Source organism: Dysidea avara, chromosome 2 (assembly GCF_963678975.1).
Source record: "Dysidea avara chromosome 2, odDysAvar1.4, whole genome shotgun sequence".
NCBI classification, from domain to species: Eukaryota; Metazoa; Porifera; class Demospongiae; order Dictyoceratida; family Dysideidae; genus Dysidea; species Dysidea avara.
The window spans coordinates 23027660-23054092 of record NC_089273.1 but is presented as its reverse complement, the minus strand read 5'-3'; the positions used below and the strand labels follow the sequence as shown (position 1 = coordinate 23054092).

Sequence of the window (26433 nt, the reverse complement as noted above, 5' to 3'; positions counted from 1 at the left end):
GCATAGCGGCCACACATCGCATCTCGGAAAGTTACTAGAGAACACTGATGCTATATTCGAGAGGCAACCATGTGATAAGGTAGAGCCGGAGGACAGAGCACGTTTGGAGGACTACCTCAAACATTTAAAGCACAAGGCCACCGTGATTAAGGTTATAGATAAAGACATTCTCGACCCTTTAGAAGACGAAGAGGAGTTTGAAGCAATGATTGTCGACTCAGAGGAGATGCAATCAACCCTCTCACAAAAGATTGCTATAATCACTCACAAACTCACCGCCTTACCCCAACAAATACCCAGTGATAGCAACTCAGGTTCATCCCCACAACCCCCATCAGCTACCTCAGGCTCAAGCTCCCCTCTACACAGCCCAAAGGCTACTCACCATGAGAGTTCCAAAAAACCACTTGAACCTGCCCGTCGAGAGCCAGGTGATACTCTTCCGTCCCCTCAGTGCGTAACAAGATTACCGAAACTAGAAGTACCCAAGTATAGTGGCAACCCCTTGAACTGGCAGTCATTTTGAGACTGTTTTGAGTCCGCTATCCACCTTAACCCAAACCTTTGTGGAGTACAGAAACTGAGTTACCTGAGAGTTCAGCTGGAGGGTGAGGCAGCTAGAGTAATTACAGGGCTTCCACTAACTAACACTAATTATGAACACTCTGTTGATCTGCTCAAGGGTAGTTATGGGCAACCAGACAAATTAATTAAGGCACATATCCAAGCCCTGCTGGACACTCCTAGGCCTGTGAACAAGCTTGCTAGCCTGCTATCATTTCATGATACGATTGAACGTCACATCCGATGTTTAGAGTCACTTGGCAAGTCACCTGATTCCCTGGAAACACTACTGGTACCGATTATGCTTGGAAAGCTACCTGAAGAGACCAAGAAGAACATGGCCAGAGCACATGATAGCAGTGAGTGGACAGTTGATGAACTACAGAAAGCCATCATTAAGGAAATACAGATCTTTGAAGCCGGCCATTAGACATCCCACTCTTCAAGTCAGGATAGACCACCGACTGCTTCATTCTTCACCTCAACAGGCAAGAAAAGGAGCCAGAAACCAAGAGAGCACACCACTAAACAACCAATGTGTGCATACTGTAAGGGAAACCATACCCCATCCAATTGTGAAGTGCACAAAGATCAGCAATCACGGATAGCAATCATCAAGCAAGAGAAACTCTGCTTCAACTGTCTTGCACATCATCATGTTTCGCAGTGCTCCTCAAGGAATCGGTGCCGGAAATGTAATGGAAAACATCATACCAGTATTTGCAACAGTTCCACCTCTACCAATTCCAGCTCCAGCTCTGTCCATTCTAACAACTCTGGTACCACATTAAGTGACCAAACCCAGCCACCGTCCAACTCTGCTACAGGTACAGATTTAACTACATCCCTTACCACCCTTGTTCCACCACAGCTGACTAGAAACACTGTTTGCTTATTGAAGACCGTAATAACAACTGTGGTAAATGGTAGCATACAGGCCGAGGCTAACATACTATTTGATGAAGGATCTCAGCGATCGTTTCTAACTGAGCAGCTTGCCCACTTGCTAGAGGTGGTCCCTCACAACTCTGAGCACATTAGCTTGACTTCATTTGGCTCAACACAACCTGTCCTCCGACGTTTGGACAATGTAATCATCAACCTCAAGACATCAACGGGTGACTTGATGCCAATTTTAGCACTTGTGGTCCCAGACATTGCTGCTCCACCTAACAACACTGTAAGAACCACACTTTCTGATGTATCATATTTGAAGGGTCTTCCACAGGCCCACCCTGTCTCTAGTGCTGAGAACTTCGAAATATCTCTACTTGTTGGAGCAGATTTCTACTGGAATTTCATTGGTGACCATGTTGTTAGAGGTGATGGTCCTACAGCTGTTAGTTCCAGATTGGGGTATGTATTGTCCGGGCCACTACCAGTTCCACAATCCCACTACTCTGTATCAAGCTTCCTTAATGTAGCCGTGACCATGAGCCATGAGACTGATGCACAAGACTTGCAAAGATTTTGGGAAGTGGAAGATGCTGGAGTCACTACCAACCTCTCAGACAAGACCTTCCTGGAGCAGTATTCCAATAGTCACATAACTCAGCAAGAAGATGGCTCCTACACTGCCAGGTTTCCCTGGAAAGATGACCACCCGCCCCTTCCCAACAACTACTCTATATGCCAAGGCAGGACACGATCGCTTGTGAATAGACTCGCACAGACACCTGGCATGTTACAGACCTATGACAAAATATTAAAGGAACAAGTCGACCGAGGTTTCATTGAACAGGTAACATCTACCAGTAGCAATGCTGTCCACTACATACCACACCACCCATTGCAGAAAGATTCCAGTACTACACCTATTCGCATTGTGTATGACTGCAGCTGCCGAGGATCTGCAGACCAACCTAGTCTCAATGACTGTCTTCTGACTGGTCCACCCTTTCTTACTGATCTAGTGTCAATCATCCTTCGCTTTCGTCTCAACAAGTATGGTGTCTCAACAGATATTGAGAAGGCCTTCCTTCAAATTAGTCTTCATGTCAAGGATCGTGATTTCACTAGATTTCTATGGCTTTCAGACCCGTCTGATCCTAGCAGTAAGTTTGACACGTACAGATTTTGCACAGTGCTCTTTGGCTCTGTAAGCTCACTTTGAACCACCATTTGCTACAATACAACACAACTGTCTCTCATAACATACAGTCTAGCCTGTATGTGGATAATATTGTTACAGGGTTCCAGTCAGAAGAAGAGACGTTGCAGTTCTACAGCCAGGCAAGATCAATCCTATCAGCAGCTAAGTTTAACCTAAAAGCCTGGGCATCCAACAGCAGACAGTTAATGGACATTGCACAAAGGGAAGGCACTGCAGACAAGAATAGGTTAACTACTGTTCTTGGAGTACATTGGAACACCTCCCTTGATACACTATCATTAACCTTGAAGGGACTTAATCATTCCACGACACCGCTGACGACTAAGCGAGAGGTGCTCCAGGACTCATCCAAACTCTTTGATCCCCTTGGCTTCCTCAACCCGATATCTGTTCGAGCTAAGTTACTAATGCAGCGACTATGGCAGCAACACTTCATGTGGGATGAGCCATTAGATCAAGATACTCTGGAAGAATGGACAGGTATACTAGCTGACATCCGTAAGTCCAATGTAATTTCAATTAATACAGTATTTTTTCCAGACATTACTTCAACCACCTCATTGCAGCTACATGTATTTGCAGATGCCAGCACCAAGGCATATGGTACTGTAGCCTATCTATCTAACCTAGAGCAGACCAGTTTTGTGATGGCCAAAGGACGTGTTGAGCCATTGAAACAGATTACTCTCCCCAAACTTGAATTGATGGCTGCTGTTGTTGCAGCAAAGCTAGCCAGGTTTGTTATTGAATCTCTCTGTTTGAAGCCCACCATTTTTATGTGGACTGATAGCCAAATTGTACTGTGTTGGATTCAGAGCACTAAGGTGCTACCCTCATTCATCAAACATCGAGTGGAAGAGATTAAACAGTTACCTCCTACTGCTACCTGGCAACATTGTCCATCCAGTGACAATCCAGCAGACCTCCTTACCAGAGGCCTTACCTTCAACCAGTTTCATACCTCATCGTTATGGTGGCATGGGCCAAGCTGGCTACCTGATGAAAGGAAGTGGCCATCATGGGACATACAATCAGTGTCTCAACTATATGTAGCAGCACTAACAGCAGAAGAATTTGTCATTTCAGCACCTCCCATTCAGAGCAAAACTGGCTTACACAGGATAATCACTCCAGACAACTACAGCTCCCTTGAGCGATTACTAGCAGTGACAGCATATGTTCAACGGTTTATTAACAACCTCAAGCAACATCAGCAGTCAAGAGCTACTGGTCCACTAACCCAAACTGAACTTAACACTGCAAGAATGAAATGGATTAGAACTTGTCAAGAACAAATCTTCACTATTGAAATTTCAGCCCTCAAGTCTCAACACAGTAATAAATGCAGTAGCAAGACTCCAATCCTAGTAAGACAGTTACGACTCTTCCTCGACCATGATGGATTTGTCAGATGTGGTGGACGCATCCATAATGCTCCACTAAGTGATATTGCAAGATTCCCATACCTCCTTCCTCAGAAGCACACCTTCACCAAGTTATTGATCTACTCCCCTCACAAATCACTCTTCCATGGAGGTGTGAACAGCACACTCACAGCTCTGAGGCAACAATACTGGGTTCCGTCAGGCAGACAGTACATTAAAGGACTCCTGAGACACTGCACTATCTGCAAACGTCACCATGGCAAGCCATATCCTTCTCCAGAATCAGCACCATTGCCTAAGAACCGTCTGAGAGATGTAACCCCATTTACTATCACCGGAGTTGACTTTACTGGTGCCTTGTATGTCCAGAGTAACTGTGGAGAGAGTAAGGTGTATGTTTGTTTATTTACATGCGCTACCACTAGGGCGATACACTTGGAAGTTGTAGCTGACTTGACCGTCGAAACATTCCTACTCGCCTTCAGAAGATTTGTCAGCCGAAAGTCCTTCCCAAATATCATGATGTCAGACAACGCATCCACATATCTCTCGGCAGTGGAGGAGCTGAAAGAGATGCTCAGTTCAAAGGAATTAGAAACATCCATTGGTAGGCGTGGGGTCACGTGGAAGTTCATCCCAAAAAGGGCACCCTGGTATGGTGGGTACTGGGAGAGACTCATAGGATTGACTAAGGCAGCCTTGAAGAGAGTACTTGGCAGAGCATGCATCTCCCTACCCATGTTACAAACCTTAGTAGTAGAAGTGGAGGCCACTTTAAATGACAGGCCACTGACGTACTTGTCAGAGGATCCAAGGGACCCAGAACCATTAACTCCATCCTATCTGCTTCATGGCAAGAGAATTACTACACTTCCTCACATGTTGGTGACAGAAGAAGACCTACAAGATCCAGTCTATGGCAGTGCAAGTAGCCAGATGCGCAAGAATGCTCAGAGGCTCTCCTTTCTACTCAACCATTTCCAAAGTAGATGGAAGCATGAGTACTTAACTTCCTTAAGGGAGTTTCACAGATCACAAGGGAACAACAACCAGTCAGTGAAAGTGGGAGATGTCGTGCAGATTCATGATGATGGGCTTTGACTGAGCTAGCGATTAGCCGTGATTGAAGAACTACTCACCGGAAATGATGGTCTTGTAAGAGCTGCAAACATTCGAACAAGTACAGGCCATACGAATCGCCCCATTGTGAAGCTATACCCCTTAGAAGTTACCAGTGTGGAAACAACTGTCTCTCCAACCTTACAACCTGCTGACAAGAACACTGAAGAAGAGAGCTTGGAACCGACATTAGAGAAGCGACCGCCACATATGGCAGCTGGTAGAGCATAGCATCGAATCTCAGAATGGATTCAGGCCATCCGTGCCCCCCCCGGAGGATGTTGGAAATGCCAGTGACACTGACTGACTTAACGTAGTATACTATAATTAGAATGTATGATGTAATACCTTAGTGTGCATTAATAAGAGTGTTGTGTGTGCACGAACGTGTGAACAGCAGTTGTATCCGTCGACATCAGGGCGAGACAAGACCGTGGACGATCAGGACGTCACTATACTAACACAGTCCCCAATATATCTTGATCTCACATTTTCTACATGTAGTTGGCTTTGGAATCATAATTCAGCGGTTTGTATACCGATTGTTCTGTACTACTGCAAGGACTTTTTACGATGACTATTCCAGCTACATACCAATTTTCAGCTCACTGCTCTAAGTGGTTTGCCTGGTAGGCGTGAAATTATTGGTATTTTTATTCATGAATCTCGATCGCGCAATTGTTACACACCTTCGCTTTCATGTCATATCTCCATGATCTTAATTTCGATTGTTTTCAAACCACCAAAAAGCACTTCTACAATGGTTGATCTATTCACAAACCGATTTTCAACTCATTCCATGAAGCGGTTTACCCTGTAGGCGTGACAACACATCGATCTTGTTTTACGCGAATAATCATTCACAACTCCTGAAACATTCACCGAATTTGCACCACATTTGATACCAGGATTCGTTGTTGGACTCCCTCTATGTGTGCCAAGTTTCAAGGCAATCAGAATACACGTTTGCATTTTATAGCAATTTTTCAAAGTGTGTGAAAAGACGAAGAATAAGAAGAAAAAAACCAAGAAATAAAAACGAACTTTTGGGCACTCATATCTCGGAAATGGCTAAGGCGATGTTCTTCAAATTTGGTATGTGGGGTCGCCTACCTGGCGGACACCTCTGCAGTAAAACTGGTTCCAATCAAATTAAGGATCACGGAGCTATAAAGGTGTAAAAATCGCATTTTCTTTCTTCCTGTCAATATACCTACGTTGTGGCGCGCTGGCTTCTTGGGCTGCATGACACACTACCGTGTGTCTTAATATGATTGTAATGTATTCTTTTGGGCTGGTCCCCTGGATGCATCAGACACCGTTCATCTGCCCAGTAAATTAAAATAAAAAATAATAAATAAATGCAAACGATTACTGAAAACCACAAGCATTATATTAATTCATGTGGAGTGCAATAATTTTGGGTTCAAAGTTATGTGTTTTTGATTTCTATAGGTTTTATTCATTATTCTTCCATGGAATTAATGACTTCTATGCAACAAAATGGATAATAAGTGGTATCTTGATTGCACCTAATTTCCCTGTTCTGACAACATTATCAAGAGACTGAAGAAACAATTCCATGCTGACCAGCCCCATATATATGAAGGCAATTAAAGGCTCCAGGAATAAATTTTAGAAGCAGAGTAGCATAATATTTGACTTGTATAAGTTCCTATACCTGGCGAAAATAAGCCAAATCAATATTTTTTGACAAACCTTGACCTTGCTAACAGAGCTGGCTGGGTCAGCCTGTGGATGAATGTAGCTAACCTTTGGCTTGGGTACAGCAAGAGTTTATAGAGGCAAAGCATTATTATTATTTGCTAAGTTTCTTATATGTGATGAAAATTGGTCGAGATTGCCACGCAGTTTTTCCAGATTTTTAGCTCACAAGGGAGCAATAATCTGATAAAATTTGCATTTTTGATGAATTGTTGAATGCCTTATAGTTCAGCCAAGTGGCAAACAATTTTGAAATTTGATGATATTTGTTGTGGTAGTAGATGAACTTATGCCAGGCTTGTTTGGCCTGGGAGGATTACTTTAGCATTGATGCTGTATGCTCTGGTGGAATTGAAACTTTTTCAAGCCCAAAATTTTGTTTTTGCGATGTTGTGGATGGAAATTACTGTTGACCGGGGGTCTGAAACTCTGAAAAATCCTGTAAAGATTTCAAATCTTTGTGATTTGGCAAGGTTTCAAGAAATTTATAGAGCATTTAAAATCTTAGATATCCTGAATAGCAACATCACATGATACATAGTGTATGGAAATATGCAAAATTCTTTATCAAGTTCTCTGCAAACTTGTGTGGATGCTGGACATAGCATATGTGACACTGCAAATATGGAAGTATACAGGAAATATACAGATAAAAAAAGATTTCAGTGAGGGCTGCATGAGATTTCAAGAGAGTTGTGGACCCCTTGCTCCTGACCATTTGGGCTTAGGGTACAGTTAGTAAGAAAGGTTTGGGGTGTGTATTACTGCTTGAAAAGATTTCTGTCAAGATATAGCAAAAAGATTTACTTCTATGTTAATTAAACCAATTGAACTTATTTTCACTTAGATTTTGTAGCAAGAGTATTATGTATTATGATGTATAAAATTGTAAATCATCTAATTGACTTACCCACCTGCTACTATGTACTTAGTTACTATTCTGCAAGAAAAGCTACCCACAAGAATTGACTCCTTTAAGTTTTCTGGTGCTGGCTCCAGGGTAATGTTATACCTGTTAATAAGAAGGGCGACCCTATTGTACCAGCAAATTACAGACCCATTCACTTACATCAGTGTGTTGCAAAGTTATGGAACACATAATTTATCATTATATCATGTCTCACTTAGAACAGAACAACATACTTAACCCCCTCCAACATGGATTATAAGATCTAGTTACTCATGTACTACCCAATTACTTACTGTGATTGAAGAGCTAGCTAAGAGTCTGGATGATTGTAAACAAGTTTATGTGTTATTTTTGGATTTTGCTAAGACTTTTGACACCGAGCCCCGCCAACATCTACTTTTAAAGTTACAGTCTTATGGTATTACTGGTAGGACTCATCACTGAATATCTCAGTGACTAACAAAATGAATGCAATGAGTAGTGATTAATGGAAATGAATCTGACTATGTCCGTGTTATATCAGGAGTCCCTAAGGAACTGTACTAGGTCCTCTTACATTTCTGCTATAATTATATAAATGACATCAGTGAAAACATCTCATCATCCATTCGTCTATTTGCAGATGACTGTAATGTATACCAATTAATCAGAACAATGACAATACCACCTTATTGCAGAAAGTTCTTGATGAAATTTAAAACTGGGCACATATATGGCAGATGAAATTCAATGTTAGCAAGTGTGAGAGTTACAAGGAATCATTCACGGTTTACAAGTTTAAACAATCAAACAATTCAGTTAAGTGAGTAAAGTGACACATATAAGTACCTCAGAGTTCTACTCAACAGTACACTGTCATGGAACGCTAACAACTAATATCACCAACCAAGACACCAGAATGCTAAATTTTATTAAAAGAACTTAGGAAAAGTACCAACAGGGTTTAAACCTAAAGCTTATACATCACTTGTCCACCTAATCCTGGAATATGCCACCCAAGTTTGAGACCCATACCAGAGATCTTTAATTAACAAAATTTAAATGATACGGAGACAAGCAGCAAGTTAGGTTTTTTCCAACTATGATTTCCATAATAGTGTTTCATCTATGTTGAAAGATCTTAATTGGTCTACACTTGAAAATAGACGTAAAGTCAGCAGATTGACACTCTTATCTAGAATTGTTCACCATCAACAGCCAGCCATACAAATGCCACAATATTTTTTTGCCACAGATCTCCACCACCAGACAATTCCACCAACTACATTTTATATTACCTCACCACACACCCAACATTATCAAGAATGCTACTTTTACAGAATTGTTAAAGAATGAGCTGCCTCCATCTAGTTATGACAAACTCCTGGACCAACATTTATAAGTCAATTTATATTGTTGAATGTGTATCAGCACATTGCTGACTTTCCAATATAATATAATCATAATCATAATCATTCTTCTCTTCTGTAGCTAATTAAAATTTGGAAACTTTTATTCTTTTGTAACTCCTGATCACTTTTGTATTAACTTAGAGAAGCACATACAATGTAACATGCCTGTGTATTATAATCTATATTGATTGCTGCACAGTAAATAATATCTAATCCAAGACTGCCAAGCTGTAATAAAAGAGTGTGGTCCCCAAAAGGTTATGGTGAAAAAGATGTGAAATCCAATGTGATGGCTAAGAAATGGTTGTGATGGTAAGTTAACAGTAAAAAAATAAATAATGACAATTCAGGTGTATTTTGTGCCAAGACCAAGTGGCACAAAATTCACCTGAATTGTCATTATTATATATTATATAAAATTTTAACCATTAAAAATCCCCAAAGCCAGCTTATTTTAGGGTATACAAATGCAAAAAGAAGTAATATCTAATCCAAAACAGACAAGTTGCAAAAAAAGAGCGCAGCCCCCAAAAAGGCTATGGTGAAAAGATGTGAAATCCAAGGTGGCAGCCATGAAATGACTGTGATGGTAGGTTAACCTATCTTTTTCTTTACCAGAGTAAAAAGAGAAAGATTTAATCATAACCATCACCAAGATTCCAATACTTTTTAATCAAAAAGATTTTTTTTCCTTTAACTATTTTTGATTTATCAGTAATATTATACAAATTACATTATATTTATTACATGCCAATTATTTCCTACAGGATAGCTTGTTTGCAGCTGATCACTTGCCCTAACTGAAATCTCTACAGGTAGCTTTGTTTGTAGTTGAACTCTCTACAAGGCGATTTGTTTGCAGCTGATCTCTCTACAGTGTAATTTGTTTGTAGCTGAACTCTCCACAGAGTGATTTGCTTGTAGCTGAACTCCATACATCTTGTCTAGTTTCTAGTTGATCTCTCTATAAGGTGATTTGTTTGTAGCTGAGCTCTCTACAGGGTGATTTGTTTCTAGCTTATCTCCCTACAGGGCAATTTTTTGTAGCCAAACTCTACAGGGTGATTTGTTTGTAGTTGAACTCTCTATAAGGTGATTTATTTGTAGCTGATCTCTCTGCAAGGTGATTTGTTTGTAGCTGAACTCTCTACAATTAGATTTTTTTGTAGCTGAACTCCTTACATTTTATCTAGTTCTAGCTGATCTCTCTACAAGGTGATTTTTTGTAGCTGAATTCACTCTCTACAGGGTGATTTACATCTAGCTGATCTCTCTAAAGGTTGATTTGTTTGTAGTTGAACTCTCTACAGGGTTATTTGTTTCTAGCTGATCTCTCTACAGGTTGATTTGTTTGTAGTTGAATTCTCTACAAGGTGTTTTGTTTGTAGCTGATTTCTCTACAGGGTATCTTTTTTGTAGGTGAACTCTCTCTCCACAGTGACTTGTGTGTAGCTGAATTCTCTAGAGAGTGACTTGATTGTAGCTGAACTTTCTACAGGGTGCATGTTTTGTTTATAGCTGAACTCTTTTCAGTATGACTTGTAATGTTCTGAATCTCTACAGCGATATATTTGTAGCTAAACTCTTTACAGGGTGGCTTCCTTCTAGCTGAACTGTCTATAAGAATAACTATTTGCAGCTGAAATAGCTAGCAATATAATAGAATTCTATAATGGAGTAATTCATCAACTGGCTGAATGCTCTATTAGAGTGACTGTTTTATTAGAGTATCTCGATCTCGCATTTGCTACACTGAGTTGGTTTTTGAATCATAATTGAATGGTTTGTAATTGTAATCCGATTCTTCTGTACTACTGCAAGTACTTTCTATGGTAAGTATTCTAGCTACACAGCTCACTGCTCCAAGTGGTATGCACGGTAGACGTGAAAATTATTGATATTTTTATTCACGAATCTTGATCACGCAATTATTGCACACCTTCGGTTTCGTGTCATATTTCGGTGATCTTTGTTATATTATGTTATATTGTTTAATTAGCAGAGCCCGCCTGGTGCATAAGTGCTAATGTACTTTATTTCGATTGCTTTCAAACCACCAAAAGTTACTCCTACAATGGTTGATCTATCAACAACCGATTTTCAGCTCATTCCATAAAGCGGTTTACGCTACCTGTAGGCGTGACAATAAATAGGTCTTTTTTACGCGAATGATTGGTCATAAATCTTATTTATTTATTCATTTCTTCATTCATTCATTCATTCATTTATTTATTTATTTATTTATTCATTCATTCATTCATTCATTCATTCATTCATTCATTCATTCATTCATTTATTAATTAATTAATTTATTTATTTATTCATTTGTTTATTTATTTATTTATTTCTCAGCTAAACCCTATCCTGAATCATTCATCGGAGTTTCACCAAATTTGATACTAGGATTCAGCCATAACTCTCCTGTTAATATCTCTCAGGACCTAAAACTGATTGGTGAGCAGTATGGAGTTTTAAAGACTACAGTGTCAAAACTTGGGTCCTTAATCGAAGAACTAAGCCAGAACAACCTGTTTCTCAAAAAGAAGTTTAACGATTTGCTCTCTAGCCAAAAGCAACCTCAGGCAACAGGAAACGTTCCAGCTCACAAGAACTATCCACAGCAACAACTATTGCAGAAGAATTAGCTGAACGAGAAAGAAAGAAAAACAACATAATCATTTACAACTTTCCAGAAGACACAGCAGAAAGAGATAAGCTCCTAAAATGTGCAAAGATTCTACTGATTTGGATATTAAAATCCATAAGTTATTCCGTCTTGCCTGTAAAACTAATAATAAAGCTAGACCCCTTCTTGTTGCATTAGAGTCTGAAGTCGAAAAGTTAGAACCTCTGTCTAGAGTCCCCGAACTCAGATTTCATGAAGAGTAAAAAAACATATCTGTGACCTAATTTTAGAAAACCGTTGATATCCGCACAATTTTCAAAATGGATTTTATTTGTTCTATGTCTTCTATAGGGACAGAGGAATGGACTAGCTAAGTTTCAGCTTCCTATGTTAAGCAGCATTGGAAACACAGCACTAGACAGCCGGACGAGCAAATATATTGATATGTACAGAAGTTATCAAGAAAAGAATCTACAGGCGCTTACATAAACCATCATAACTTACTGATACAATGATGTACGGAATTTAATCTTCGCTCATTGTGTTCGTCATGAATTTGTGCAACCACCAAGGTATAGTTCTCCCCCAGGAATGCTTCTGTGTTCGAGAAGGAAGGCAAATTCACTGAAAAATGATCATAGGTAAATTCTTTCGTCACCGCAATGTAAACAAACATCTGTAACTTTGATATCCTTTTGTGCATGGAGATGAAACAAAGAATTTTGTATTACCCATGAACAGCCAAACATGATGATTCCCAGGATTTATCCATTGGAGGCTTAATTCACCCACCAGTGAGGCGTTAAAAACTTGCATAATTTTTTCTGGAGACTGCATTTTTTACCCATAGTTTTTAAATGCGTTTTTTTATTTTATTTATTTTATTTTTATTTATTAATTTTTTTATTTTTACAATACAAATTACTTTACAACTAAACTACAAACACAATTAATTACAATAGGGGTTTAGGGAAAGGAAAATCAGAGTCCTCACACTGCAAAACCCAGTACCGTAAAATCATACGGGCATTGTCCGTCCATAAAGAAACTGAAATTTGTTGTAACAAATGTTTACGAGCCTGTTTGCTTGATGCACCACTTCTGGCTGTGGTGCGCACTGCTTGAAGGTTCTTAGTTTACTAATTTGTTATGATACCTTACTGTAGTTATACTGATAGTAAAGTCTCAGTAAACTTAAGTATATGGAACATAATGATTTTACTAAGTTTTAAACTCTCAGTAAAACATCAGTGAATGCGGGTTTACTGAAAAACTACTAAAATAACAAACAATTAACTGTTCCATATACTGGGGATATACCACTGTAGTAAACTAAGATACTTCAAGCAGTGGCGTTCAGCGATGGTACGAAGGGTTTGAAGTGCAAATGGTGACCAAACACCAAAAGTTTCTACAACAAGTGGGACAAAGTCACACCCCGCCTCCTCTACAGCATCTTGATGTCTCTGGTCCTTGGCTAACTCACCAGCTGCAGCAGCTACCCAAGCACAAGAAGAAGAAAAAGAAATGTGAGAAGGCTGGGTAGTGCTACGAACAGACACATCAAAATAAGCTGGACGACCATGCTGAAAATCAGGGTGGTACACATCACCTGGGCGAGAATTATCTTCATAAGAAACACATTGTTCCTTCAAAAGTCCTGAGTGACTCTGGGACAAAGCATGACAAACAATGACATTTAGAGCATCATGGCGACGAATTCTCATAGGACCATGGGAACATTCTAGAAGATGGTCACCAAATTGGTCAATGGAAGTAAGACACACACATAATGGGGAAAGTGGAAATAGAGGGATTCTGAGCCACAAACGAAGGACAACAACAAACTCAGGACCAGGAATAGCCAGAGCAAGGGAGACTTGAGGAATAGCTTTGAGCCATCCACTGCTAGTACCAGATGAGTGAGAGAGAGCAGTAAGTCGAGCACGGTTTCGGATGTTGAAAGAAGCAAATAGTTGGTCATACTGATTTTGATCCAACAGAGCCTGTAAGTCCTGCTGGGTAGCAGAGGGAGTAAAAATATCAGATGTAAACCTTTCAAAGGTAGCAACAGCATGTTCTTCATTTGGAAACACTAGATCATGAAAGTCCTGGGATAGAAGATGAGAAGCCAGGAGACGAACACTATTACATGAGTCCAAAAATGCCGTGGCAGCAGAAGAAAAGGATGAGCGCAAGCCCAGAACCCCAAGCAAAATGGTAAAGTGGCTTGGCACCAAGAGTCATTAGGAAGACTACATTGTATTATGCGGCTTAGTCAAGATTTAAGATTAGAATCAAACTGTTCTAAAAAGGAGTGCAATATACAGAATGGCACTGTACGCAAAATGCATTTTATTACAAATGTACTATTGTGCGTATATTGACAGTTTTCCAAAATTCGGTCACATTTATTGCACAAGACATGACAAAGCTCCAGAGATTGAAACACAAGAAGCTGGTAGGAGAACTTAAGAAAAGATAACAACAAGGTGAAGTGAACCTAATTATCAAAAATTGCACAATTATGAAAAGACAGCCTAGACGACAGCCGGAAATCTTTTGACTCCTTTTACGTGTGCTAAATTTCAAGGCGATCGGAATGTGCATTTGTGTTTATAGCAATTTTTGCAAAGGGTGCGAAAAGATGAAGAAGAAAATGAAAAAAAAATCGAAATTTTGGCAGCTCGTATCTTGGAAATGGCTGGAGTGCTTTCCTTCAAATTTTGGATGTGGAGACCCCTAGCTGGTGGGCAACTGTGTAGCAAATTAGGTTCCAATTGAATAAGGGTTCATCAAGATACAAAGGTGTGAAAATAATGTTTTCTTCCTATCAGTATATCCACGGTGGGGAGCACTGGCTTCTTGGGACGCAGAACACACATCGTAAGTGTGCTTGGGCACTACAAACATTTTTCTATTTAAAAAATTATACTGAACTTGTTGTGTTTTATCCATTCAGATCTATGATTGCCAAGGTCCACTGTACAGCGAATGCTAGACACTGCAGCAAAGAAATACATATCAGCTTCTCTGAGTATGTTTATGGCTCAGAAATGCAGTGAGTGGTTCTCCGCAGATCTGAACTGATTTAACTGATATATTCGATATATTTTTGTTTTTCAGTCCTTGCCATCCCCACACTGGTGTTTTTTGACTCTTTTCTGTGGTCACATGTGACAGAGGACACACCCACATTATTATTTTAATATTATTGTATATATGCACATTCTCTCTCATTGTTTCAATGATGGTATCAACTAGTATATATGTACCATTTTCATACCTCAGGTCAAAGGAAAGCCAGTGCATATATGTGACCGGATTTTTCGAAAAGGGTTCTTATGCACACATCCAATTTACAAACTTTGACAATTCATAACTTGAGATTCACATATATTACATATTGCGCAGACACAAAATGTTAATGAAACAATTATATGCACTGCTTTAACGAGATACATGTATATGCACTGCTACAGTGCGTATATCTCATTAATCCAGTATGTATATCTCATTAACTTGAGACATTGCACACCTAATAGGAGTGCACACTATATCCAGAAATCATTAGATTTCTTTGATGTTATACTTTATCTCTTTTCTTATATACAGGGAAGCAAGCAAGCTGTGATTGTGAGATTGAATTTTGCCAAACAAGCTATGATTGTGGGATTCAATTTTAATATATCAACAGTAGTTGTTTTTTTTTACTTTTGTAAATGTATTAATTAAAGTAACATAATTAACACCAGTCTCTTAAAATTACTATGTGACCGGGCCTGTGAAAATAGGGCATGTGGGCACAAACTACATCACGTCACATTATGGGTTATATCTCAGAACAGAGATGGCATATCTTCATTCTGTAATTTGCATTATAATGCCAAGTAAATGGTTAAAACATGATAAAAATTGTATGGCTATGGCATAGCTAACTAAAAAGTTATGATGCATGAAAATTTGAAAATGTAGTTGAATCTACATGCCCTATTTTTGCAGGCCTGGTCACATATTAGCAAAAGTAAAATCAAACTACTGTTTGATGTATTAAAATTGAATCCCACAATCGCAGTTTGTTTGGCAAACTTTAATCCCACAATCACAGATTACTTGGTTCCTTATATAAGAAAAGGTTATAATATCGCCAATGGACCTTATCCGCAATGATGTCATACACGTAAAAATGGCCGCGATAGTTGTGGGACTTTCGTAAAATTGTATGGGTTACTATTGGAGGAAAATTTTTGAACGATGATAACTCCGCGAAGATAGAAGATATATATTGAACTCTAACCTGCAGGTATGGTTACAAGGTAACAGAATGAATAACAGTCTAGCGTTAGTTTTAAAACCACCTGAAAATTGCTTTTATGTATTTATTGTAATGTTTTATAGCCATACCTGAGGGTTAGAGCTCCATATCTTCTTTCTTGGCTGAGATATGGTCTTTAAATATTTTCTTCCCATAGTTGTCCATACTAATTTTATGAAAGTCTCACAACTATTGCCACCATTTTATGACTGTGATGTCATTGCGGATAAGGTCTATTAGGTGAGTCTGTATGCTGAAGTAGAACATATTAGTTATACCACAGGCACTTGTGCTTTGACTGTATATATGCACTCTTGCCCATAGTATAACTATATATATTTTTAATATTTATTGATAAATCAAATATAGTTGAAGTATTAAAAATCTACTTTAAAACTTTTCTTCCTCCTTCAGTAAAGAAAAAGATAGGTTAAAAAGCCCAAATCCAAAAAGAAATGATATCTAAGCCAAGCTGTAAAAAAAGATTGTGAGTCAATGCAGAATTCATCTGAATTGTCGTTATTAAAACTTTCTGCTGTTAACCTACCATCACAGCCATTTCTTGGCCGCCATCTTGGATTCACATCTTTTTCACCACAGCCTTTTTGGGGACAGCACTCTTTTTTATACCTTGGCTGTTTTGGATTAAATACAAGGCCGCCCATAGGATAACTGGGGAATTTTACCTCGGGACCCAGCCTGAAAGGAGCCCCAGGAGGCCCCATTAAGGGCCCCTTGAACACCTGTTTAAAAGATCGATATACTCTAATAGAGCAGTCAAATCTAGATACTCTAATAGAGCAGTCACAGTATTCTTCAGGAGCAGTGTAGCAAGCTTATAAATAAGGAGGTATGGTTGGTAAGGGGTAGCTATTGTCATTGTCAGCATGTGATGACCTATTTTGACCTTTGACTTACAGCTTGAGTGAAGTGGTGATTCAGACTTCAAACCTCCTTTCCCCTGCAGGGCTCTACTTTAACTCTTTACCCTGAGCCCCTTAATTTCTCTTGGCAACCCTGATTAAATATATGTGACTAGATTTTGGAAAAACAATCCAAATCGCACATTAGAAGTTTCGAGATAAACGGTTTTAAAGAATTGAAGCTCGCATAACTCTCCAAGGATAGTAAGCACGCATGTAAAATTTACATAAAAGATGCATCAATCTGTTACCTTTCAGGCCACTTCCAGTACTTGTAGCTGCTTGTAGAGTCTCCCACCAAATAAGATAGAAACTCTGAGCAGTTGTATGAGTGAAGTAGTATCACGAGTGCTCACAAAGGGGTGGAGGGTGGGGGTGGCTGGGAGGGCAAGAGATAGACCTCAAAATGGAGGCAGACCACGATTGGAGTCCAGACACGAGATTACAGGGCTGTGCTGGCTCCTTAGTAGTTGATATGTAGCAAAATCAACAGACAAAACATCTGGCCAACATTACAACGCTGTCCATCAGTAAACTATTGATTCTTGCCAAGCCAGGTCCTTCACAAGGCCTGGAACCGCCATTTGAGCACTTCACACCACCCAGAAAAGATGTCTGTTAAAACCAGCCTCAAGTAGTTTGAGTGGAACTGAGGGTCAAAACTAGTAGTACGATAGTGTAGCTATCCACTGGTGGTGTTAGTTTGATTTTGCCTGATTTGCGATTTGGATCGGTTTTGTAAAATGTGGTCACATAAATTATTTCTGGAGCATCACGTGAGATCACGTGACCTGCCAAGAATCCTGGAGTAGTGGAAAGACGTCTGGTCAGTGTATGATGGCTGGCACTGGTCATGGAGTGATTCCAAAGTATGTTTTTGTGTGTTTGGCTCCTTTACAGCCAGATGAGTGTTATATGTGACTGGATTTTGGAAAAACGATACAAATCGCACATTAGAAGTTTCGAGATAAACGGTTTTAAAGAATTGAAGCCAGCATAACTCTCCAAGGATAGCAAGCATGTGTGTGAAATTTACACAAAAGATGCATCAATCTGTTACCTTTCAGGCCACTTCCAGTACCTGTAGCTGCTTGTAGAGTTTCCCACCAAATAAGATAGAAACTCTGAGCAGTTGTACGAGCAAAGTAGTATCACGAGTGCTCACAAAGGGGTGGAGGGTGGGGGTGGCTGGGAGGGCAAGAGATAGACCTCTAAATGGAGGCAGACCACAATTGGAGTCCAGACATGAGATTACAGGGCTGTGCTGGCTCCTTAGTGGCTGATATGTAGTAAAATCAACAGAGAAAAAGTCTGGCCAACATTATAAGGCTGTCCACCAGTAAGCCACTGATTCTTGCCAAGCCAGGTCCTTCACAAGGCCTGAAACCGCCATTTGAGCACTCCACACCACCCAGAAAAGACGTCTGTTAAAACCAGCCTCGAGTAGTCTGAGGGTCAAAACTAGTAGTACGATAGTGTAGCTATCCACTGGTGGTGTTAGTTTGATTTTGCCTGATGTGCGTTTTGGATCTATTTGTAAAATCTGGTCACATAATTATTATATCAGCAAAATCCCTGACAGCCGTGGTATGTATATCAACATCAGGGGCGGATCCAGTGGGGTTCAAAGAGTTCCATGGAGTCTTCCTTTTTGAAAGAGCCCCTCTTACTCGAGATACTCTAATAGAGCAGTCAAGATCGAGATACTCTAATAGAGCAGACACAGTATTCTTTAGAGGAGCAGTGTAGCAGGCTACATGTGCAGTTATAAATGTGACCCTATTTTGGAAAACCATACATTTGGGCACATTGGCCAATTTTGTTTTTTTATAGCTACAATGAAGCACTGAGTGGTTATCTACCTTGTGTGAAAATTTTGTGATGATACGTTGAAGCATTCCAAAGATATGGCCAATTTACTGTCTAATACATTACAAACTAACTTTTCATTATCAGTTTATAGAACTGAATAGTGATCAGATGTGACAAATTGATGACAAATCACTTTGTTGACAAAGATCACCATTCTTACAATCTAAAATTAATGAAAAGAGATTCTTGAGAGTTTAATCATGTGTTCTTTGTGCTATTTCTCAATTAAATCACTTGTAATTTTGTGTAAAGACAAGGAAATGTTTGGTTTGGGGAATGAATAAATCACACAATTTGTAAGTTAATTGTTGCCCCACGGATAGTGAAACTACTACATGGTCTGATATAATTCAGTATATCTCCTAGATAAAAGAAGCTATTGGTGTGAAATTTCACAGCAAGAAGGCTTAATAGTTGCTTTATCAGAACAGGAGCTCATCGAGTCCGTAGGACGAGGGAGCATGTAACTCCGTAAACGGCGAAATTCAAACATGGCGTCGCAATTTATTAATAGTAATTTAAACAGTAACCGTATAAGGATAAACACATACCGCGCATGCTCGCTAAATCCATTACTACTGGCACAATACTGTAGTCTTCTTGCTCCAGCAGTGAGCGATGAAACTCGATTCCTTCAGTATTTACTGCAGATACTCTGTGCTGCCGCCATGGACTGATAGCCGGTCCACTTACATTACACGGTAAGCAAGAATGTTTCCTAACAGTCTCCAAAACATCTTGTCACTATTTCACTCCGTTAGTTAAGCCCTTTCCTCGACGTTTCCTTCCTTGCCATCTCTTTCACGAATTAATCCAGGCGCTGCATATTTGTGGCATGATTATTACGTAATTTTTTACCCTACGATACAACTTTTACTATATAAGGAATATACTATGTTAAGATATGTCCGCCATGTTTGAATTTTGCTGTTTACGTTGTGAGTATGCGGAGTTACATGCTCCCTCGTCCTATGGACTCGATGAGCTCCTGATCAGAATATGCAAAAAAAATTAATTTTAAAAAATCACTGAAATTTTCAATTGAGAATTCCCACAAATTTTGCATGTGCCTAGATGTATGGTTTTCCAAAATAGGGTCACAAATAAGGAAATATTGTTGGTGAGGATAGCTATGGTGAGGGACAGCTATTGTCAGCAGGTAATTACCTTTTTTTACGTTGACTTACAACTAGGTGGAAGTTGCAATTCCAGAGTGGAACACCCCTTTTTAAAAGTCTGGATCAGCCCCTGAACATAACTTATTACACAGTGAGCTTTGTTAAGGACCAGATAAAGCTTTCCAATTATTTAATTATGTACAGATAAAGCAAAGCCTTTCATAAAATCAAAAATATTCAATAATGAACATCAATAATGAAACAATGGTATGCATATCAGTAGTATACTGTATACTAAACCTTCTTGCTGTAACTATGTCTTACCATGAACATTTAATACTGTAGAAGAAATGAAGTTGTCTGGAGCACTCCTAGCTGTACAAGTGTATATAGCTTTATTATCATATAACTTGACATCTTTCACTACAACACCTACAATTCTTGATGGCTTTGTAGAACTGTGCATAAGAAAGTGATGTGGAGTTGTAGCATCAATGATCATTCCATTTCTGTTCCATAGTGCATCTATTACAGCAGATGTATTATCATCAAATATAAAACTAACGACACATTTCAAGTAGGCATTTTTCCCTACACAAACGTATGGAGGACCTGTAGCCCGTAGTTCAAATTCTACAAACAAAATAAAATACATTAGAAACAAATAGTTTTCACATACATGTGTACAGTAGTAGGAATTTTAAAATGGCTATTAGCTGCACCAGAGGTTAATTACTGAGGATTACACATACTTTAAGAATTCTAGTTTGGTGATTACTAAACTGTTAAGTGCTACATAGAATAGAAAATTTAATATGGAAGCATTGAATAGTAAGGCTTAATATGACATGTACCAAATTAGACTTGTTTGCTATATCTACTTTACATTTTTTGTGGATTGTTTGTCTATACATTTAGGAGATCAGAGCATATTTTTGGGCATGACTTTGCCTTAACTTAAATAATGAAAAATTATAGAGACATTGCAATTCATCAGACTCCTATCCACTGTGCTAATATTGCTAGCTGCCAGCTCCCAAATTTGTGATCGAACAGATTGGAGCCTATGTATATTGTGTCCTTCACTCTCCAGCTGAGTCTAAGCCTATTTCTGATTAGAGAGGTTACAACACTGATTTACTAGAGAGTTTTAGTACAGTTGGTTGCTTACCAACTTCAACACACCAATCTCAACTTAATGAAAGGAACACATTGAGTCAACAGTACTGCAAAAGCACAAAGCTAAATTGTGTGATTCTTGTAGACCTAATTATACCAAAACAGAATTGAAATGTGCTTGAAAGAGAAAAGCATCCATGGAAGATTCTGCTGATGGTTATAATGATAAATTCACTTTCTAGGATTTTCAAAAGAAAATCAACTCCACAGAAGCATGCTTTTTCTTTGATTAGCCTGCAACATCTGTGGAGCTTTTATTAAACATATCAACACTCCAACTTGATTCTAGAATTCAGCAATGTGCTACAAAGTTTCAATACAAGAGGCTGCTTGCTAGATTAAGTGGAGGAGATTTAATTGCACAAAATGCTGTGTATCACTGACAATCAAGATTTTCAAACTTTTTAATCAAAAAGATTTTTATTATATTAATTATTTTTGATTTATCAGTAATATTGTACAAATTACATATATTTATTACATGCCAATTATTTCCTACAAGATAACTTGTTTGCAGCCGATCATTCTGCAGGGTGACTTGAAATGTAGATGAGCTTTCGACAAGGTGGTTTCTTTGTAATCACCACTTAGTGATTGTGCTTTTGCTAAGGTCAAGAGAAAGGATCCACAGTTGGGTGTGACAACAGTAACTGTAAATGATAATGGTTTATGTAAACTCATGACTGTTCCAAAGGGATAGTGGTACTGCATGCCCTGTTTGTAGAATTTGCCACAACTTTCTAAAAGGAAACAGTAAAAAAGAAAAAAAACTCTGTAAGTAGCATGTGAGGCATGCCATATTATTTGTGTAGTACAACCATTCATGCAAAATATATTTACTGTACAACTGTCTATTGATTTTAGTTTTAGTCAAGTTAATGGTACAAAAGAGTCACATACATTGATTAAAGTACAGCAAACATGGACTATTCAATCAATCAAAGGTGCATCTTCACCTTTTCTGATTAAAAACGAATTGGTAATTATAAGTGCTTTGAAGAATTGGAAACCTTTGCTGGACAGAGCAAATGACACTTTCCACATGTGTGCAGACATTAGCAGTAGTTCTAGTTTTCTCAACCTCTGCTGCTGACAGTTGACTCTTCCTTTTGTGAATGCAGGAAGGTGCAATGTAGCTTGCATGTCTCCCAAAGAAACAGTAATGTCAAATCCACAGTCTGCCAACATCATATCCCCTGGCAAAGAGTTTCTTCAAAATACCTGAGTTCTGTTAACTCACAGTATTAGTCACTGACGCACCCTAAATATTCAGACAAATTGGTGGCATTATCAGCTGGCAATGTCCTGCTCGCACAGTCAAATGCAGCCTTCAGTACCCCTAAAATAGGTAAACCAGCATGTGCTCCAGTAAAATCATCACTCACAAAACTTTTCTCACAGAATGGTGGTAGAGGTTGAGTTGCTTGCTCAGTTAGTTCATGAGTAGCTGTCTGACAATCAGTAAGCTGATCCTGCACAGTTCAATAGCCATCACATTCTTGTCAACCTGCATTCTTACCCAGCCAGTGACTTTCCAATATAATTCCTGTTCAGTACAATATAAACATCCTTCCCCAACCATTAACATACAAACTGGTTGTAGGCTTCAAGACTTTTCTACATTACATGCCGCTCAGCTGTTACAAAACTAGTCCTTAGAACAAAGTAACAAATGATATCAATGAATTCCACAGGACAGGTAGTAGGAAAACTCGAGGGAAAACTCCAGCTAAAAATTTGTAAATCGCTGAGAAACTGGTCGATCCCACCTATCATTCATAGTTTATCCTTGTATTGCTCCTTTGCTTTGTCAGGAAGGCATTCAGCATAGCTTGACAATCTCTATACATTCCGCAGTTCATTCTATATTAATCTGGTGGTGCACCAAAATGATGTCTCGGTGTGGTTTACGTAATGTTGATCGCATGCTGAAATAGCTCTATTTCTATACTTTGTATGTCCTTCTGTAAGTAGGGGCCCCATACTTCCAATCCATACTCCAACAGTGGTCTCACTATACTGGTGTAAGCTAAACATTTAGTTTCTGCAGAACATCTGTAAAGGTTACATTTAACAAAGTTTAGCATCCTTGTTGCTTTAGAGATAACTTGAGTGATATGTGGTGAAAATGACATTTTGAGTCAAAAAGAATTCCTAAATAACGGGAGGGAAACTTGCTGCAAAAAGTGATTTCTGATAGTATAGTTGAAAGTAGAGGAAGATATTAGTCTACTACAGGTATTTATCATACACTTGAAAGTGTTTAATTTCATTAATTAAGTTTCAGTCCACTTTATTATAAGATCAAGGTCATGTTGTAAAAATAATTGATCTTGCTGACTATTAAAGGTTCGATATAATATGCAATCATCTGCAAAAAGTTTCAAATGGGATGAGATGCCACACTTAATATCATTAATGTAGTGCAAAAAATCAATGGGACAAGAACAGTTCCTTGGGGGACACCTGGCTGAACTTGCACAAAATTTGAATCATGCACATTCACAACAACACGCTGTGTTTACTGAGTCAGTCAAATCTTTATCCAGTTATAAGTTGTACCTTGAATCTCATAATGAGAAAGCTTGTTTAAGAATCTACAATATAGAACGGTATCAAATGCTTTCCTAAAGTCGATGAAAATCAAATTGACTTGGAATGTATTATCCAATTGTATGTCTTCAACAACTGATATGAGCTGAGCCTCACACAAATGACCTGCTCTAAAACCAAATTGCTTTTCGATTAATATGTGACCAGATCTGTGAAAACTCGACATAATGGTGCATTTTTCACATTGTTTATTATTGAATATTTGGGACCATATTTTGAAAAACCATACATTCTGGCACATTGGTCAAATTTCTGTTTTATTGCTAAAATGAAGCACTGAGTAGTTATCTACCTTGTGTGAAAATTTTGCGTGATACAATGAAGCATTCCAAAGATATGGCTAATTTACTGTCTAATACATAACAAACTAACTTTTCAGTATCAGTTTCTAGTACTGCATAGTGATCAGGTAGGACAAATGATGACAAATCACTTGTTGACATAGATTTTCACTACTGCAATATAAAATGGATAAAAGGGATCCTAGATAGTTTAATCATGCGCTCTTAGTACTTTTCTTTGATTAAATCACATGTATTATTGTCTAAAGAGAAAAATGTTTGTTTTTATAAAATAATGAACAGATCACCCAATTTGTAAGTTAATTGTTGTCCCAAGCATTGTGAAACTGCTACATAGTCTGATGCAATTGAGTATATCTCCAAGATAAAGGAAGCTATGGGTGTGAAACTTCACAGCAAGAAGGCATAATAGTTGCTTCATCAGAATGGGAAAAAATATTTTTAAGTGCTGAAATTTTCAATTCAGTTTTCTCACAAACTTTGCTTGTGCCCAAATATATGGTTTTTCAAAATATGGTCACATTTATAATCTACTTAGCCAAGTGCATGCTCTGGCCAAGTTTCAGCCTTGTATGCCAACAAGTTTTGGAGTAACAGCCCTACAAAGTAGCAGCAACAGAAAGATCGATTTTGTACAGCAAGTATTGGGAAAATAAATTACAGGTACTTATAAAAACCACAGCAACTTATGAATGCAATGCAATACAGAGTTACAACTTGCACCATCATGTTCGCCACGAATAGAGGAGTCCATTACATGATGCGTTTTATCTCCTACCACCTTTCTTCACTACATACAGAGACGAAATCAAAGAAAAATCGACCGTGTACGACCACTACGACATGACGTAAACAAGTGCCCATAACTCACATTTCCTTTAGACTACTGGTGCGAAACAACAAAGATTTTCAAACTCCTCTTGAGTATGCGAATAAGATGGTACTTATGTTTTCATCATTGCACCCTTTCTTCATAAAGAACTAAGCATTAAAAATTAAATGCTTTGTTTGCATTAAGGTGGTGCTGAAGCAATTATATGAAGCCATATAATGCCTATTTGTCATGACTGAGATTAGCCCCCGCACCTAATTAGCTATTTTAGGGTAGTGGAGAACTCCCCTTGTGAATCATGTAGTGTAGGTCTAAAGGGTTATCATACAGTACGATAGTACTGTATAGTACGGACATCAAAAGTGTATATAATATAACCCAATAACCTGTATGTTACTCTCAGTATTAAGGATCAGGTACATTAAACTGCTATGGCACATTCTTTTGGTACAAGCAGTGGCTGGCTTAAAGCCATCCCTAAAGCCTGTCTTGGTTTGGCGATCCCTGGTCCAGAATTTGTTGTTGGATTACATTTGTGGCTTGGAGTAACCTTGTTCCTTTTTCTCCATTTTGCACTTGCCTCTCTTCTATAGACAGATTTGGTGACCATCTGTTAGGTTGTTCTCGTGGTCCTATGAGAATCCGTCATCATGACACCCTTGTTAGCATCATTTCTAATGCCCTTTCTAAAGACCATCCTGGTGTTCTTAAGGAACAGGCTCTGCCTTCTGTGTATGCCCTCCAGTGCCTAACCGGTAAAGAGGATAAGAATAGAAAGAGTAAGGAACAGAGGGCTTCATATGATGATGGCCTGCGGCCTGGTGATATTTTTCATCCTGACTTTCAACACGATCATTCTGCTTAATTTGATGTCTCCGTATGCAGCACTATTCGGACTGCTTTTATTTCCTCCACTGCTTCATGTGCTGGGATAACTGCTGCAGCTGGAGAGGTAGCCAAGGATGAGAAGCATTTGACAGCCGTGGAGAAGAGTGGTTCTGATTTTGTTCCTTTGGTAGTGGAGTGCTTTGGAGTGTGGACCCCTTTTGTCCTGAAAATGTTAAAAGTTATCGCAAACCGTACCACCCCTAGAAGCAGTGTTCCTCTCAAGTTAGCAGCAAAGAATTCACTACAACAACTTTCTGTTGCACTGTGGCAAAGAAATGCTAAAATGATTTTAAGATATTAGGCCCTTCAGGACAATGATAATGATAAAATACCCTCTACCCTTAGTTATTTATATTCCCCTTTTAGTAGTTGTAGTAGTAGTAGTAGTAGTAGTGGTTGGCTATGTAGTTGTTTGTGTAGCTGTAAAAAAAACTGCCACGTTTTTCCTCACAACGCATGACAGTATTCGTTGGGTAAAACCAAGCCCAAAAGTGTCTTAAGATTGACCCAAAATGTTTCCATCAAATTGGTAAAGAATTTTCAAAATATTTAGTCAAT

The 26433-nt window shown here is 38.8% G+C and overlaps 1 protein-coding gene across 1 annotated transcript; it reads left to right on the top strand.

Moving 5' to 3' along the window:
• Nucleotides 1-1220: 1220 nt before the first annotated feature.
• On the top strand, nt 1221-5163 carry LOC136247936 (uncharacterized). The gene is made up of 3 exons (XM_066039755.1): nt 1221-1343; nt 1436-2618; nt 2756-5163. The coding sequence occupies exons 1-3, from the start codon at nt 1221-1223 to the stop codon at nt 5161-5163; spliced, it is 3714 nt and encodes a 1237-aa protein (XP_065895827.1).
• Nucleotides 5164-26433: the final 21270 nt, after the last annotated feature.

Excerpts from the sequence above, each read along its gene's own strand:
- LOC136247936 (XM_066039755.1), top strand. The coding sequence starts at position 1,221 with ATGTTTCGCAGTGCTCCTCAAGGAATCGGTGCCGGAAATGTAATGGAA. Across the intron at positions 1,344-1,435 it reads TGTCCATTCTAACAACTCTG|CTGACTAGAAACACTGTTTG; the intron begins GTACCACATTAA and ends GTTCCACCACAG. Across the intron at positions 2,619-2,755 it reads AGACCCGTCTGATCCTAGCA|GGTTCCAGTCAGAAGAAGAG; the intron begins GTAAGTTTGACA and ends ATATTGTTACAG.